Source organism: Pocillopora damicornis, chromosome 7 (assembly GCF_964200805.1).
Source record: "Pocillopora damicornis chromosome 7, jaPocDami1.2, whole genome shotgun sequence".
Lineage (NCBI taxonomy): Eukaryota > Metazoa > Cnidaria > Anthozoa > Scleractinia > Pocilloporidae > Pocillopora > Pocillopora damicornis.
This window is the reverse complement of record NC_142676.1, coordinates 25391970-25409464: the sequence shown is the minus strand read 5'-3', so window position 1 is coordinate 25409464 and position 17495 is coordinate 25391970. Positions and strand designations below refer to the sequence as shown.

At 39.3% G+C, this 17495-nt stretch overlaps 1 protein-coding gene across 3 annotated transcripts; it reads left to right on the top strand.

Moving 5' to 3' along the window:
* The first annotated feature begins 6954 nt into the window (after window positions 1-6954).
* On the top strand, window positions 6955-17495 carry LOC149043302 (uncharacterized). 3 transcript variants are annotated; one of them, XM_089211895.1, is made up of 3 exons: window positions 6955-7274; window positions 14833-15551; window positions 16034-17495. In XM_089211895.1, the coding sequence occupies exons 2-3, from the start codon at window positions 14852-14854 to the stop codon at window positions 17071-17073; spliced, it is 1740 nt and encodes a 579-aa protein (XP_089068021.1). In that variant the 5' UTR covers window positions 6955-7274; window positions 14833-14851; the 3' UTR covers window positions 17074-17495. The 3 variants fall into 3 exon arrangements, with proteins under 3 accessions (XP_089068021.1, XP_089068023.1, XP_089068022.1); XM_089211897.1 differs by lacking the exon at window positions 6955-7274 and adding an exon at window positions 12401-12518; XM_089211896.1 differs by lacking the exon at window positions 6955-7274 and adding an exon at window positions 12427-12666.

The following is a 17495-nucleotide window of genomic DNA, read 5'->3' as shown; positions in this document are numbered from 1 at the left end:
ATTTAGTCTTAAAACAATGAAAGCATTGGTTAATAGCGCGGCTCTTATCAAAGAAGCGCTAGTATTAATACTATCACGCTTTCACTCTCGTAACGTAAAGAAAAAAGAAGAAAATTTTGTGTTTGGGAAAATACCACTCAGGAAATAAAAAACGCTCAACTTAAGTGATTGGTTTGAAAAAATGATATTTAAAAGTTAATGTTCTAATTTAGTCTTGCAGTGAGAACACTGGCGGCGCGCGCGGCTTTTAACAAAGAGGTGATAGAAGATTTTAGATATATGAAAATTCACATATTTGCACTGCGGTAGAAAGATGAAATTAGGATATCCTCGCAGCTAAGAACACTACTGAAACGAGTAGTTGTAAATAGGACCTGAGGTTAGAAACTATCTAGGTTTTAGTCGTAACGTAAAACAAAATAGAAGAAAGAATTGGCATTTGGGAAAATACTTCTTAGGAATTAAGAATAACACCGAGTTAAATCGCTGGACTTAAAAAAATCAGTGATATTTGCGGGTTGTCGTTCCACTTTGGTCTTCCAGTGAAAACTCTGGTGGCGTGCGCGGCATTTAACAAAGAGGTGATAGTTTTAAACTACTCTGCCTTCCTTTTTGTCGACAAAGAGCATCGCATAATTAACGTTACTATTGTTGCCGTATGATAGTTTTATGTTCTTTCAGTGCCTGGCCATAAAGACAGCTATTTTTCAGTGACCATTAAGTTAGCTTTGTCAAAGTTAGTCAGTCCTTCCACCGATTGAGCCACTAGTTGCCTGACTCGTCTTTTCTAATTATTTCTGGCTACCGTTGTTAATTGCCAGAAGTCCTTTTTGGTGTTATAAAAAACATTTTTAGTCTCTGTAATTCTCTGCTTTAGCAGCAGTCCTTGAGCATTTGCTTATTGAAGCTGAGCTACGACTTCATTCAGCTGGGTTTCCATGGAGTTGTGCCGAATTCTCAAATTGTGGTTCTCTTCCCGAAGACGCCTTATTTCGGCCACATAAACCTCTTTAAGAGATGGCTGTGTCTGTGCCAGTGCGCAACTTTGTGCTCGATTGTGATGAAAATGAGTTAGAAAACTCTCACCGCCGACGGACTTAACCTTAAATTTCGACAACATTACTTAGCGAGTATCAGTCCTCATTACACCCGGAGGTTTTTTAGCCACCATCATTTTATGCCTTGTGTTCATTCACGGATAACTTGAACAAAGCGATTGCTTTTAATACAATGCAATTGAAGCAACTAGAGAGGCAAGTGCGAACTGAGATCGCTCATCATGAAGCGGCCACGTGTATCATAAGAATTGATTGATATCAAGGAATATTGCTGTTTTTCTGCGCTAGGTGCATATGCCATTAAATAACTAATATGCCCGCGGTTTAAATACTTTGTAAGCATTTGCCTTGTCATTAGATAGTTTCTTTTTGGGTTTCCTCTCAAAATTCTTTATTGTTGAAACCAGTGTGTCGACATCGATGGGAATAAATGCGAGTAACGAGCATCCATATGTTCCGACATGTATTCGAAAATAAGCCGTAATGTAATAAAGATCGTCGGTGGCAAATGTCGTTTGAGATCAGAAGAGTGAAAAGACAATAGACTTGCTTCTTATCTTGTCTCACAAATCTTGCCGTCTGGAAAATCAGATGCCATGTTCACGGTACATAAAACCTTCAGCGGCGTTCAGTCATTCATCTCTCAAAGGATTCAATTTATCTCGGTTTTTGTTTTTTGTTTGTTCTTTTTTCCAGAGGATGAAAAACTTCGTCAATATCAGTGCGCAACAAACGCAGACCAAGACCCTGTTCTAAAGCCGCGGTTACACGAACGATTTTTTTGAGTGTTTGGGTATGAGTGTTATGGCGAAAATCAGCTTGACACTCCCTACGATCCAAACTCTCCAGGTGCCGATTCAAATGGAACTCTTACTAAAGAAATTCCGTAAGTGAAAAGTTATCTTTGCAAGTAAAGGTGTCTACCTTCCCGAAAATGTAAAATTCAATCCCGTATTTGATAGTAATGTTACAAAATCACCCGAAAATCCTATGGTCTTGAAAAAATCAAAGGCACCTTACTATGGACGACATGGAGTTTTTTTTCATCTTTCTTACTCTACTTATCTACGCGAAGCGTCAGGAATTGCGAATCTAGGCAGTATGCAGGACACTTGTCACACATGACCTTGCTTAATTTAACATGGTGTTCTCTGTTGTTCAGAGTAAGAGTTTCTTGACAGGTGCGCATGATTCGATAAGAAGCACAAAGGAGTTTACCAACATTAGAACATAAATTGTTAAAGAGCAGTCTCTTCGTAGACAAGCGGGAAAAACATCTGATGATATCATACCATAGGTGCTTGATCCACAAAATTTACTTAGCGTTGTAGGAAAAACTTGGGAAAGTTCCTCACAGCCCTATACTTCATTCTGCATACAGTTCTTGGATAAAGAAAACAATGGTGGAAATGATAGATTAATAGCCTTTGGTACTACGGCTTTGTTTTACAATAGATCAAGGTTTCTACGAAAATATTTTCAAAACAAGAGTATCGATATCGCTCTTTTTAACAGAGCTCGTCACGAGATATCACGAAGAAAAAGTTATTGTTAAAACAAGTAAGGAAATGGAAATGAGGAGAAGCTGTTTGAGACGCTACACAAATCATATTGCACCTTAGAGAGGTGTCATGAACATTGACTTCCCTGTTTTCTGAGAATGTCTCGCAATGGAAAAATGATGTGAGATCATAGCACTAGTCTCCCATAGTATAGAAAAATATACAAAACAATTCCATCAAATGATTCCATTAAACAATTCCATCAAATGATTTCATTAAATAATTTCAACACATGATTTCGTCAAATAATCTCCATAATATGGAAAGTACCATTTTGAAGGCGATCATTTTTTGATCTCGTACCGCCAACTCTGGTCCTATACTATTTATTAGTAACTTTCGCAATCACCACTTCCCTTCGCCTTGCTAGATTTCTATAAGCTCTAAGGTCATTCAAAAGTACTGGATATAACTTCTCGTTCGAGAGACTTGTCTGTCGCACACAAATTAGCCCTGGGGCAGAAAGACTCCATTAAAAAATCTGCTAAACGCAACCAGGAAGTAAGATATAGAAAGTGAAAAATAAAACCAGTCAAAAGGGTAAGAATCTTTTCAATTTACTTAATTTTTCCGTGACAAATAATACTCAGGTGGTTTTTAAGCTGAAAACTGAGTTTTGAAAATATTCTGTGTCGTCCTCGTGAGTAAAACGTCTGCGTATACACGCTTCCTGTATATAACAACAGGGTCCACACGAAAAAGGTAGCAACAAATCTACAATCTAAAATACTGCAGTGTCACGGTTGTAACACATAAATGCTTCTGGTAAATGTTGCGTAAAGGTTGATGCTTAGCAGTGTTAGCTTAGTGATTATTTCTTTTATTCTCATGACCAGAGATTTTGATTCAGGGGTGACATTGTTTGGAGAATTACATTCAGTGCTGGTCACTCTTTTGGTTAAGGGGCAAATAGATGCCAAAGCAGAAAAGTGAACTGTTAGGCTGTTTATCCGCATTGAACCCAAAGAAACTGAATGCTGGTGTCTTTATGACATCGAAAGAAACGTGGTAATAGCCCCGAAAAGCGCTGAACGTTTCATTTCATTTGTGAGGGAGATAAGGACACAGTAGCGTGATACCCACCCAGCTCTCTATTGTTTGCGAAACAACGCAAAATGACCAAACTTTGCGTTGTCTGGAGAACGTGAACGACGACGGCTAATTTCTTAAGTTTCTATTTCTAATTTAACGCTGTGTTCCATATTCAATTTCGAAATAGTTTTGACAGTGAGAAACAAGCCAAATGACTTTACAGGATCGCAAGAATCGCAGGTAAAATATAAGTTCATCTTTTAGCCGACTTTGTTCACGGCGTCGCCGCCGTCGTTTGTTAAACTCCCCACTAAACTAACGGGCCCGTAAGGTTGTTCTGTTTTTATATTCAAAATGAAGGTTTCGAAAAGTTGTGAGAATTATACAAGAAAACGAGCAGCCAAAGAAACAAAATGGACTGGTCAGGTTGCCAGAGCCTGCTTCCCTTTTCAATAACGTTTGATTCTAAAATATGGCTCCGGGACCGTTAAGTTACCGGGACATTCGAGAAACGGTCCCCAGGTCGGGTATTCTCGTCAACAATGATTAATCCGTTCATTTCCCTGGAATGACTCGAAACTAACTTGTCTTTGAAACAACATTTTGTCCAGCACAAAGATAGGAGAATCGAAAAACGGAGCAGCTTGAAAGTTTCATTTCTACCACTAAGTTTAAAAAGAAATGTGTTGGGAGAATAAATTAAGATATAAAAAAAGAATTAATTAAGATATAAAAGGCTAAATTAGCCGTGGTATGTCCAAAGGGTTTAAGTATACAATTTCAGCCACAATGGATTCCTAACTCTACACGGCACGTTCCGGGATTTGCGTAAGAGTTCGAAGCCTTACCTTTTCCATGGTTGAACACACACTCACACGCACGCACGCACGCACACACACACACACGCACACACACACGCACACACCTCTCCCTCCCGACCGTTGTGAATCTTGTTTCTCCTTATCAGCCGGAACACTTTCAGTTTCGAATAATGCATTCGACCGCATTTGGCTGATTTACTGTTTTTTTCTGAATTATAGACGAGCTAGAACGCATAGGAGCATAGCTTTCAGTTTGTACTAGCGTAGGCAATGATGTTAATGCACGTATTGATTTTGGCGTAATAGCTCCGTAATAATTTATGCTTTTAAGCCGGATATAAGGAACCAAAAGATGTCAACAAAAAAATTTTCAAGAAAAAGCAAAGTTCAGGAGGACAAACTCACCAGATGACGCACTGCACAAAGTCATTAAAGCAACAAAAGCAACAGAAAAAGTTTCCATGGTTCCAACTTTGCTATCAGGGTGTGACTAGGCTAGCATTCTTCGCAAAAAATCACGTTATCGCTACCTAAAGTACACGATTGAATTACGTGACTGAGTCACTGGTCACGGTGAATTTCAGTATGTGGTGTTGTAGATTACGTGCAGTCGCTCCTTTTGGGCTAAGTCCGTCGCGCGAGTTAAAAAAAAATCAGGCCTAAAAAGAGAAAAAAAGATATTAGCACGCCGCTAGGAGCTCTTGGAGTAAAGCACTAACAAATGTTTTTTCTTCACTTTTCGATTTTTTTTCGAACTGCTCCACGGACTTCGCCAAAAAGGAGGAACTTAATAAAATCCTGTAGTTTGGTTCTGAAATGCTCATAAAGGTTTGATCAGCTTAAGCTCTATAAACTCAAATATAAAAAGAACAGAAACTAATTTTTTAAAAAAAAGTTTCTCATTAACACGTTAACCGAACGCTAATCAATGTGATATTCGATACGTTTTGTTCACTTTTTTTGTCACGAGACACAATCATTTGCTAGAATTTAGCCCTTTAAAATGTTTATAAAACCAATCAGTGCGTTGTAAAAGCTCTGCCCTACTATCTTTCCTTTTTGAAATGGTTAAAATCTAAGATTTATGCGGCTACCAAAATAAACGGTCGGAGTTTGCTCAACGGACTAATTTGCATAATTCTGCTGTCACGCTAGCAAAATCACCAAAAGTTTGAAGTCACTAAGGCGAAAAAAATTAATAATTGCAACATGTTTTTACATTTCTATGCTTTGGAATATCTTATTAGAAGAAATCAACCGGATTTTTCAATGGTCTGGTCTGGACTTGAGAAATATCACCCACAAAAGAAAGAGTACTTTTGACCAATTTCAGAAAGCTGTTGTCGGAAACAGAATAATAGCATAGATATCAAATAGCGATTGTGAAATGTTTGTCTGGAAATTTTGTTATTCTTATGTCTGGAAGATTCGTATCTAGCCAATCAGCGTTCTTTTTTTAACTAAGGTGTCCCGCAAAGATAAGGAACAATTGTCTGTGGTTTATTTAGCTTTCAGTCGAAGTAATCTTTTATATCAGTCGAGTCGAGGAGTTGTGACAGTTGTGAAACCTAGCGAGAATAGAAGAGGAGAAGAATAAAAATCTAGTGAAGACGAGACAGTGTGGGCTATCTTTACTAATTCCCCACACTGTCTAACGGGTGTTTTTAAATAAATTATGGCGAACTTCTGAATAAACACATATCAGATTTGAAACACTTTCCAAATCCCTCATATATCACACAATTCGGGAATGCAAACGATTTCTTGCTGCATGCAGTGTGTAACGGAGAGCGAGCTTGTCAACTTTTAGAATTTTCGATGTCTCAAGAGGTCAAAAAAGGGCCTTTTTCAGCTTTGATTATTGAAAGCTCTGAATGTTTTATTTGAACGTATTTCCAGAAACCAGTGTGGTTTTAGTAACTTACCACAAAAGATAGTTTAATGGGCAAAGTTTGAGGCAAAACTTTTCTCCAATGCGGAACGCCTCGGACCGCTCTTACAGAGATCGTCACCTAAATCAGAAGTAAATGACGCTATGACAGGAAACGTTTCTCGAGTAGCTATCAAAGAAATGCAAAATAATTGACCAACAGGGAAAAATAAAAAGGCCTGTCAAAACAGCATGTAGGCACGGGAGGCAACGTCAACAGACAACAGAGAGCTGGGTGCAGTGGATATCACGCTGCTGCGTCGTCATCTCCCTCACAAATGAAACGAAAAGTTCAGAGCTTTTCGGCGCTCGATTACCGCGCTTCTTTCGGTGTCATAAAGCCTAACATTTCTTGATTATTAACAAACTTTCCTTGTGAGAACCATGTATGTAAAACTGTATGGAGAATACTGCTATTGTTGACAGGGTGTTAAGGGTCAGTTTGAGGTAATCACATCTCCATGACATTAGGTTTCGCATAGGCACGATTTGAAAAAAGGGAGGAGTTTAAAAACTCCTCCCTTTTTTCAAATCGTGCCCACGCTAAGTCTATTGTCATGGAGATGTGATTACCTCAAACTAACCCTTTACACTCTATCAAAAATAGCAATATTCTCCATAATGTTTTTGAGACCCGAAAAGCTCTGAACTTTTCGTTTCATTTGCGAGGGAGATAAGGGCACAGTAGCGTGATATCCACCCAGCTCTTTGTTGTCTGTTGACGTTGCCTCCCACGCCTGTTTTGACAGGTCTTTTTATTTTTTCCTGTTGGTCAATTACTTGCCACGTTTGGATAGGTACTTGAGAAACGTTTCCTGTCATAGCATCATTTGCCTCTGATTTAACTGGTTGACGCGAAGTGAACAGTCCGGTAAGTATAACGCCTTTTAATTCTCTTAGCTCTTTCTTCCTACCTTCTGAATGTCTTGTTAGAGTAACACCTTTCCCTACCCCTCATCAGCCGGAACACTTTCAGTTCGAATGTTGCATTCGACCGTATTTGGCTGATTTAGGTGTGTGAACGGGGTTTATAAGCAGGGACACAAGTGATTCAATTGTGGAAGCTCTTCGTGGTAGCTTCCAATCTCTTTTCATGTCATTTATTTTTCACTCGTGCTATTATTTGGCTTTAAACAAATGCTTTCACCGGTAAGATAAAGAACGCTTGTAAACGCTCAGGCTCGAAGAAGAAAACGAAAACTGCTTGTACAGATGTTAAAATTTTTGGTCAACCAACCGTGATCGATACAGGACGAAGCAATCCATCTGCGCTGCTAACAAAAGCAATCGCAAATATTAGACAATTCAATCGTCACAGGAAATGAATGGAATTTGAAGCTAGAGCTGAGATTCTATAACGAGACCTAATTAGTTTTTACCAACAGAGTTGATAAAGTGAATTGCTCGTGAAGAGATTCTAAAGTTGTTGTTTAAATAGCTAATCACATGATTTCGAGTGAAGTTGGGATAAATCAGCACGAGTAAATTATTCAGAAGCTAACCAAATTGCACGAGCCCGTACCGCGAGATTATTTTTAGTCTGAAAAATTTACGATCTCAAACTGCACGAGAAAAGTCATACGAGTGCTAGTTAATAATTTTCAAGCCTAAACGTGACTGTTTTCTTCTTTAGTTGTTTTTACTTCGCGTCATAGCTCACTAGTTCTGCCGCTTGCCTATGCCTTTTTCCCTCAAGAACCTTTTCAAGCTCTTAAACCATAGCTCTATTGCGAATAATAGATCGTTTTTGTTCTTACTTTGTTGGGTATCGGCCGACAGCAGTAACTATTAAGCGAAAGCCAGCACGCGAAAGCTATCACCATACGCGATAACAAAAACAATTGCAAACTAGCAGACAATTCAATCGTCACAGAAAATGAGTGGAATATGATGCCTGAGCTAAGATTCTATAACGAGACCCAAACTATGTATGTATTCTATGTAATTTCCTTTAAATATGAACAGCGAAGGATTTAGAATTCTGATCGTTTGTGTCTCAGGAGACAGATATTTGAAAAGGTGGGAAGCGTAAGCAAACTTGAGCCATAACAGCTAAAAGCGTCTATTTATATAATGAACTCGCCAACGAATAATATCTGAACTATCGTTATTCGATAGCGCTAAGTCTCTCTGTCTAAACTGTGAGTAAAAGGGACAAGTTTCTAAAGAAACTGTGGTGCTGCGTCCTTTGGGCTATTACTTTAAGATAATTAGTTTTTACCAACTGATTTGATTACGTGAATATATTCTAAGGCTGTTGTTTGAATAGGTAATCACATGATTTCGTGTGCAAGTTAGGATAAATCAGCACGAATAAATTATTCGAAAGCTAACCAAATTGCACGAGCCCGTAGTACGAGTTTAATTTGTAGTCTGAAAAATTTACGATCCCAAACTGCACGAGAAAAGTCATACGAGTGCTGGTTAATAATTTTTAAGCCTAAACGTGACTGTTTTCGGCTTTACTTCGCGTCACAGCTCACTGGTTCTGCCGCTTGCCCACGCCTTGAAGTCGGGCTTTTCCCTCATGAACCCCCTTCAAGCTCTTAAACCATTGCTCTATTGCGAATAATGGAGCGTTTTTGTTCTTACTCTGTTGGGTATCGGCCGACAGCAGTAACTATTAAGCGAAAGCTATCACCATACGCGATAACAAAAACAATTGCAAACTAGCAGACAATTCAATCGTCACAGAAAATGAGTGGAATATGATGCCTGAGCTAAGATTCTATAACGAGACCCAAACTATGTATGTATTCTGTGTAATTTCCTTTAAATATGAACAGCAAAGGATTTAGAATTCTGATCGTTAGTGTCTCAGGAGACAGATGTTTGAAAAGGTGGGAAGCGTAAGCAAACTTGAGCCATAACAGCTAAAAGCGTCTATTTATATAATGAACTCGCCAACGAATAATATCTGAACTATCGTTATTCGATAGCGCTAAGTCTCTCTGTCTAAACTGTGAGTAAAAGGGACAAGTTTCTAAAGAAACTGTGGTGCTGCGTCCTTTGGGCTATTACTTTAAGATAATTAGTTTTTACCTACTGAGTTGATGACGTGAATAGATTCTAAGGCTGCTGTTTGAATAGGTGATCACATGATTTCGTGTGCAAGTTAGGATAAATCAGCACGAATAAATTATTCGAAAGCTAACCAAATTGCACGAGCCCGTGGCGCGAGTTTAATTTGTAGTCTGAAAAATTTACGATCCCAAACTGCACGAGAAAAGTCGTACGAGTGCTAGTTAATAATTTTTAAGCCTAAACGTGACTGTTTTCGGCTTTACTTCGCGTCACAGCTCACTGGTTCTGCCGCTTGCCCACGACTTGAAGTCGGGCTTTTCCCTCATGAACCCCTTTCAAGCCCCTAAACTATAGCTCTATTGCGAATAATGGAGCGTTTTTGTTCTTACTCTGTTGGGTATCGGCCGACAGCAGTAACTATTAAGCAAAAGCTATCACACGAAAGCTATCACCCTACGCGATAACAAAAACAATTGCAAACTCGCAGACAATTCAATCGTCACAGAAAATGAGTGGAATATGATGCTTGAGCTAAGATTCTATAACGAGACCCAAACTATGTATGTATTCTGTGTAATTTCCTTTAAATATGAACAGCGGAGGATTTAGAATTCTGATCGTTGGTGTCTCAGGAGACAGATGTTTGAAAAGGTGGGAAGCGTAAGCAAACTTGAGCCATAACAGCTAAAAGCGTCTATTTATATAATGAACTCGCCAACGAATAATATCTGAACTATCGTTATTCGATAGCGCTAAGTCTCTCTGTCTAAACTGTGAGTAAAAGGGACAAGTTTCTAAAGAAACTGTGGTGCTGCGTCCTTTGGGCTATTACTTTAAGATAATTAGTTTTTACCTACTGAGTTGATGACATAAATAGATTCTAAGGCTGTTGTTTGAATAGGTAATCACATGATTTCGAGTGCTAGTTAGGATAAATCAGCACGAATAAATTATTCGAAAGCTAACCAAATTGCACGAGCCCGTGGCGCGAGTTTAATTTGTAGTCTGAAAAATTTACGATCCCAAACTGCACGAGAAAAGTCATACGAGTGCTAGTTAATAATTTTTAAGCCTAAACGTGACTGTTTTCGGCTTTACTTCGCGTCACAGCTCACTGGTTCTGCCGCTTGCCCACGACTTGAAGTCGGGCTTTTCCCTCATGAACCCCTTTCAAGCCCCTAAACTATAGCTCTATTGCGAATAATGGAGCGTTTTTGTTCTTTCCCTTTTAGTTATCGGTCGACAGCAGTAGCCATTTAGCGAAAACTATCACACACGCAAATCTTCCTTGTCTTTCGTACCGCGAATTGTCGGGTAAAAGTCCCGGAGAATTTTTTTTTGGTTCTCCGGTTCATACTTTTATAGCCCGCCGTTTGTACTTTGTTAGTATAGGTAATCACATGAGGCCAAGTACTATTAAGGATTAATTGCACGAGAGTTTTCAAAATTTTCCAAAATTTGGCAATTGCTGGTTTTCAGTGTCACGCCATTCAAAATAGATCAAAATAAAAACCGTTCAATCGATTTAGTCTAGAATCTGGAAATAGAAAGAAGCTAGATATGTAAAGACTCTCGCCAAGATTCAGGTCACAGCAATTTTTCTTACGGAAGATATGTGGAGAAACGTTTTTCCCAAATTTATAGAGATTTGTATGGAGCCGCCATGCTGGTGCCCACCTAGATGGGCACCAACATGGCGGCCGGAAACCAGCAGAAACATCTGTCACTGAGTTTTGCTAAAAAAGCGTGAATTTATCTCTCTAAGAACTCATAAACGTAACAATAATACTTTATTCTAATACAAGAACTGTTCAGATAGCTGAATTTCCCTAAATAAGTCACCTTTTAAACCAACATAACAGCTCTCTCGCTCGTCATGTAAAGGCCACGTCACGCAAAAGCTTAGAAATTCAAGAGTAGTCTATCACTAAACCAAGAACCCATTTGGAGTGAAAATTTGTCTGAATATTAGTTTTTAGTTGCTCTAATACATCATGAAAGTAAAATCTCAGGAGGATCAATAGTTCTGAAGTCTGAAATTTAGTGACGTCACGTGAAAACCAGCAATTTGGAAAATTTTGAAAACTCAAGTGCAATTAATCCTTAATAGTACGAGGTCTCATGGGATTACTTGTTTATCAAAAAAGGGCAAAATTTATACGAAGGAAAATCACGCGCGCAGTCTATTATTAGAATTCCTTTCCAATAGCCTGTGCTTCGTTTTGTGTTTTTGTTTTCACTTTCGCATTTCAAAAGTTCAATTAATTCGTCGTCCGCTTCAATAAAACGACAAGCCATTGTTGCAACAAAAACTTGATAACAAATTTCAAGATAACGAACGGTTGCTATGCAACGGATTAGCCAGTCATTAACAGGTAATCATGCCCTCTCTTGATTACTAACAATGCCCTCGATTAAGAAAAAAATGCCCTCTCTCTCAACCAATCAGCGCTCAGTAATTTTGCCCTTTATTGATAAGATATTTTAGATTATAGCATTCTCCCTAAAACTCTGAATTATAGTCAAACTTGCAAAACCGTAAACATCTAATATATGCCTGGAATGTTGATTGTCTTGTAACAAATCACAAACGAGATCTTGAGACCACAGAAACCACAGAAACCGAATGCAGTTCATTATAAAACAAACCACGAGCTGCCCCGCAGCCAATTCCAACGGACCCTGTGTGGTTAGATGCTCCTGGAAACCTAAACATGTTTATCGTTTCGCTTGAGAGCATGAACTATATAAAAAACTGTTTTTTACTGATCTGTCATGAGGAGCTTTGGCCCCGAAAAAAATTCGCAGCATGCATTCTACGGAGGCGCTATATTTCTGTCATCAGTGTAGAGAATTACATCAACGTTTGCGGTCGGTAGGTGTCTGTGCGGTTACTTAAACCTGTTGACTATAAGTTAAAGGTTCACCTAATTATTAATACTGCATCTATGCTCGAATTTCAATTACGAAAACACAAGAAATCTGGCATTAAAATCACTTGGCGCGATCTTATCATGGAGGCTGAAGTCTTCGATCGATCGGCAGAGCTTTCTATAGTTACGGGATCCAATCTCGACCCCAAAAAGTCCTGGTATGTACTAACGAAAAGTTAATGTGAAATCAGGCCGAAAGCTTTTGCAAAGAACGAATTGTTTCGTCGATTCCGCGATGACTACAATACGTTCTGTCCCGCCAGCAGGTCTCAAGCGCGCCAACAAAGGCTGTTCGTTCAATGCCAGGTAACCAAATAACATGCATGTTATATCTTCAATTGGTCTCTGTGCCGGAATAATTAGACAGGGAGAAATCCAGCAGATGGATTGGCAAGGTCTCAAAATATAATCTTGTTATTGATGCGGTAAATCAAATTGCCCTCGACCGTACCCTTTAGGCGGGAAACACCTCCAGTCGAAATATCATGGGAAATTGCAATGATGTCAGTCAAGAATAGCCGTGCTTGACAAAGACATTCGGGAACTAGTAAAGGATAATAATTATACAAGATAATGGTGGATGCCTCAAATTTCAGTAAAAAAAAAAAGAGTCCAAACAAAGAGCGGTCTCCTGATATAAATAAGTGTGAATTCAATTTTTCGTGCCCTCTTGGGTGGTGTATACCTGAGGATTACCTTTAATCTCTTGCGTACCTGAGGGTTATTTTTCATCTCTTGCATACCCTCTTGGGTAGTGTATACCTGAGGGTTATTCTTAATCTTTCCTATACCGATGATCGATTTTGAGAAGACTGATGTCTTCGGAAAAGCTAAAAATGCCGTTCCAAACTGAAACCTTCGCACATAAAAGGTCATTATATATATAAGAATAATTGCATTGCGCCGAAGCTTGAAGCCGAACGAGGAGACCATCAGTTGGAAGCAATGTGTATTCTCTGGATTATCTAATCAACACAGTTTCTGGACTTAAAAAGTTAAAAACCATGACCTGTATAAAGAAGGGTTTGTCGGAGGTAACCTTACGTAGACCTTCATGCCACCTTGGCTTGAATTACTTATGCAAATTAGCTGGCTGCACATTGAATGTGCAGCCAGCTAATTTGCATAAAATTTTTCCGACGCAAAGCTCGTCATGGTTTAGTTTCAGTAAAGGTCTAACTAATTCGAGGGTCCTTTTTCCAGATTCCTCTTCGCTCGGTCAGTCTAGTTTTTATCACTAAGAGAATACTTCTTCAACTCTTCTGTAGAATTTAAAAAAGAATTCTGTCTGCAAATACGGCCCTAAGGGTTACAGGGCAGACACGAACAAAAGAAACGTTTTTCTTCCCAGTAAGAAAAAATGGTGCAACTTTCTGCATCGAAAACCTGGAGCGATGATCGCCTTTGTCTACCGAACTTAGCCTCCACTTAAGGTTATGTAAGATATAAGCGCTTGCTAATTATTTTTCGTGTTATTCGTATTTGTTTATTTCGTTCTATATTTTTTTTCTCGTTAATGTATTTTGTTATGCTTGTCAGCGTTTTTCTTCGTCAGTTTACAAGCGGCCTAACCTCACGTCTCGAGAAAAAGTCAACGATTCATTCATGAAAGCGTCACCCGTTGCGACTCGGTGTTAAGTTACGAGAGAAAACGTTGACAATTTGAACACGATATAAGTAATACTATGAGGAACGAAATGTGGTCGATTTACAACGAGAAATATTTCAAAATATGAACATTTTAGTTTCAACTTTTATAAACATTTTTTCACCTAAATTCAATAAAACTTACTCACATCCTGTGTGTCCGTTGTAGTTTCTGGCCTTTCTGCCGTTTAAAACTTGCTTTAATATCACTGTTAGTCCTGCCAAAAGACGAAGTAGTCTTTTGGCAGGAATAACATAACTCTTATTGATGATTTTGGTTTTTCAACCTGCAACTACTGTTGCTCTCTAAAATTAAAATTTGAGTTGGAAAGATAACGTATTTGCTGTTAAAGTTCATTATGAATAACACTAATAAATCATATTGCATTGTAAGTCTGACTCTGAAAATACAATTGTGACTGAAGTGGAACGCAAAAGATATCATGGTTTATTCACTGCACACTTTTTAATGGCACACGGTCCATTGACTGTTTTGTCTTATTTAGGAATAAACATCTATAAAAAAGGTATGATTAATCAACTGACTTTATAATAAAGAAAAACAACACTGACGTCAACAAAAATCCAATACGAATCTAGGTGTTGCACCAACCATAAAATTCGTTTTCAGTTAAGTTATTCCATGCATGTTCTCACCAACCAAGCAAGGGATTCGCCTCCTCGTATTTCACAAAACGTCCTCTCGCACATTCATACCGTTCAGCTCTGTTTATAAAAGAATTCTTAAAGATTGGTATAAAGCTGGGTGAACATTTACGTTAATCGTGGGAATTAAAAATCTTATTTCTTATCTTTTTCTTTAAGAATTTAGATCTGCCACAACATGCCATTTGAAGACCTTATACAGGAGGTCAATGATAACATCGAGCAAGAGAAAAGGAAGCGAGCCAGACTGAAAGACCTGGACCTCATTGTGCTGGACAACTCACTTCGTGAGAGCACTGTGGGTCAGCTTCGTGGGCACACACTGGAAAATAAGCGTAAGATTTACGATGAAGTCAGAAAGTGTAGATTCCAGTTCAAGATTGTGGCAGCCTATTCTCATATGCCACGCGTGGATGACTCCTGGGTCGCTGAGATCGTCCGTGAGTGTGAAGAAGGCAAAGAAGACCTGGGTAACCTATTTGCATTCAGTGAGTTTATCGACTCGGTCTCTCAAGGTATTCCTGACACCAAAACTATTCCAGTGGGTCTGAGAAAGATGCAAGAGCAGGGATTGATCAATCCTATCATAGAGATAGATTTGGCCATAAAAAGTATCAACTGGGAAAAGTTCACCATGGATGATATTTTCACGCTGCTGACCGAAAGATTCGAATGGAGCCGAAAAAATCTGTCCCAAGATGCCAAGATCATGGTGAATCTACGAGACTTTCCGGATGCCATGGTCTATGAAATGGAGCGGCTGTTCAGTCTCGTGGACTACATCGCGTCCATGCCTGAAGCTGAGCGTCCTTTTGGAATCATGTTTGAGGAGCCAACGGGCAAGTTTTTACCAGAGGAGGTTGGCGCCTGGACTGCTGGTAAGCTTGCTCGCTAAATAGTTGACACTCCTGTATGTGATATATTTCTTCTGGTCCCGACACTGATGACAAGAGATGATCATATTGAAAAAACAGGTGGAGTCATATCAGAGACAAATATTAATCAATAAGTGATCACAGGGCTTGAAACAAACAATACATCAAACAAAATTGTAACGTTAAAACAATGCAGTTAATACACTTCTCTACAGAATGTTTTCATTTAATCAGTCTTTTGGTTGTCCGTGTTGTTGCTGTTATTGTTGCTGTCTGTTGTTGTTGTTTCTGTCTTAATGTCCTTGGCGATATTACTGCTTAATTATCCAAGGAGCATATCAGGATCAAAGTAAGAACATGCTTTAAAGATTTTCCAGCTGTAAAAGTTAAGGCTTGCTTACCAATATCTCCTTACGCAATATCACTTGGATGGCGATGTGATTTAACCTTTACATACTAACTTGGGTATTTGTCATATTATCGAGGTATACGTAAGATCATGGATTCCCATGGGTGGACCTCTGGACATCTCTTGGCTCATGTTCACAAGAAGTGGGCTCTTGGAGAAATGGTGCAGCTTGAATGCCTTATAAACGGAGCTAACGGTATCTGGGCAAGCGTTTGTGAGGAAGGAGCTGCTCTTGGTCACGCGTGTTCTACAGTCACGCTGATGAACCTCGTTCGAATGGGGAACGAAAAGGTCCTAAAACGCTACAACTGCCCTGCCCTGAGGGATGCTGCATCTAATGTGACTAAGATCACCACTGGCCTTCCACCCCATCCCAAGCAAGTCATCTATGGCAACAGGGCGCTGGACTTAGCATTTGACTTTGGAAGTATAGCAGGTGGAACCGTTGGGGAAACTGACTTTGACCTGGCTGAGTTCTTTGGAGAAGAATCCCCGGAGAGGATCAGTACACTTGCCTCCGAGCGTATGATCGTGGAAAGGCTGGAAGATCTATTTGGTAAGGATGGGCAGTTTACAGAGGCAATGGCTACTGCAATGAAGAAACAAATGATTGAAGACCTGACGGGCAACACTAAAGAAGAATATATGAGTGCAGCCGGCATCGCCATGTTGTTTGATCGATCAGGAGGAAAACTCACCACAAAGATGTCAGAAGTTATCGCAAAAGCCGAAGTGAAGAGTGTACACGCCCAACATCTAATTGCAGCGGTTCGCAGTATATGGAACACGTGGGACATCAAGGAAGGACAACCGGATGATGATCAGCTGATTTTCTGCTCCTTCTACAACGGGTTCATGGCGCCTTACTTTGGATGCTTCAAGTGCGAAGACACACAGAAGGCCTTGCAAGCTATCAACATGGATAATGATGGATACATCGACTGGAATGAATTCCTGGTGTATCTCAAGTGGGCAATGCGTGAATATCCCAACATCAAAGATGTCGATGAGCTGTTAAGCGTCGCCTTCAATAAGGGAATCATACCCGCCATGCGAGATGAAGTACTTGGCAAAAAAGGGAAGGCAAGTCGGGGAAAGAAGTTCAAGTCCAAATGAAAAATGATTTAGACATTCCGTTTTCACTGCCTGATCCCAAACCTGCTGCAATGCTTGAACTTGCAATTCATGCTATTGGGTATATTTTGATAAATTATAAGTCGACATTAGAAATATGGTCAATTGTTCGGTGTAAGTTTAGCTGTAGGTGCGATATTTCCTTCACAAACTTGTTGTTAGGGCTTAAAGTTCTGGTTTATTTTAAGGTCATAATCACGCGTCTGTACCAGTCACCGGTGTATGGCTCGATTAAAAGAAATATATGTGATTGTGAGTGATACTTCTGTATCCGGTAAATCATGATAAAAACACTTCAAAGACGGATTGGATGTTTGTTTATCCCGGTAGAAGAGACGACGACTGTTTTCATACAATACTTTTATAGAGAATAAAGTAACGAAGATTTACGTAATTATCAGAAA

Coding starts and splice junctions, on each gene's coding strand:
- LOC149043302 (XM_089211895.1), top strand. CDS start 14,852: ATGCCATTTGAAGACCTTATACAGGAGGTCAATGATAACATCGAGCAA. Junction 15,552..16,033: donor GGTTGGCGCCTGGACTGCTG/GTAAGCTTGCTC, acceptor CATATTATCGAG/GTATACGTAAGATCATGGAT.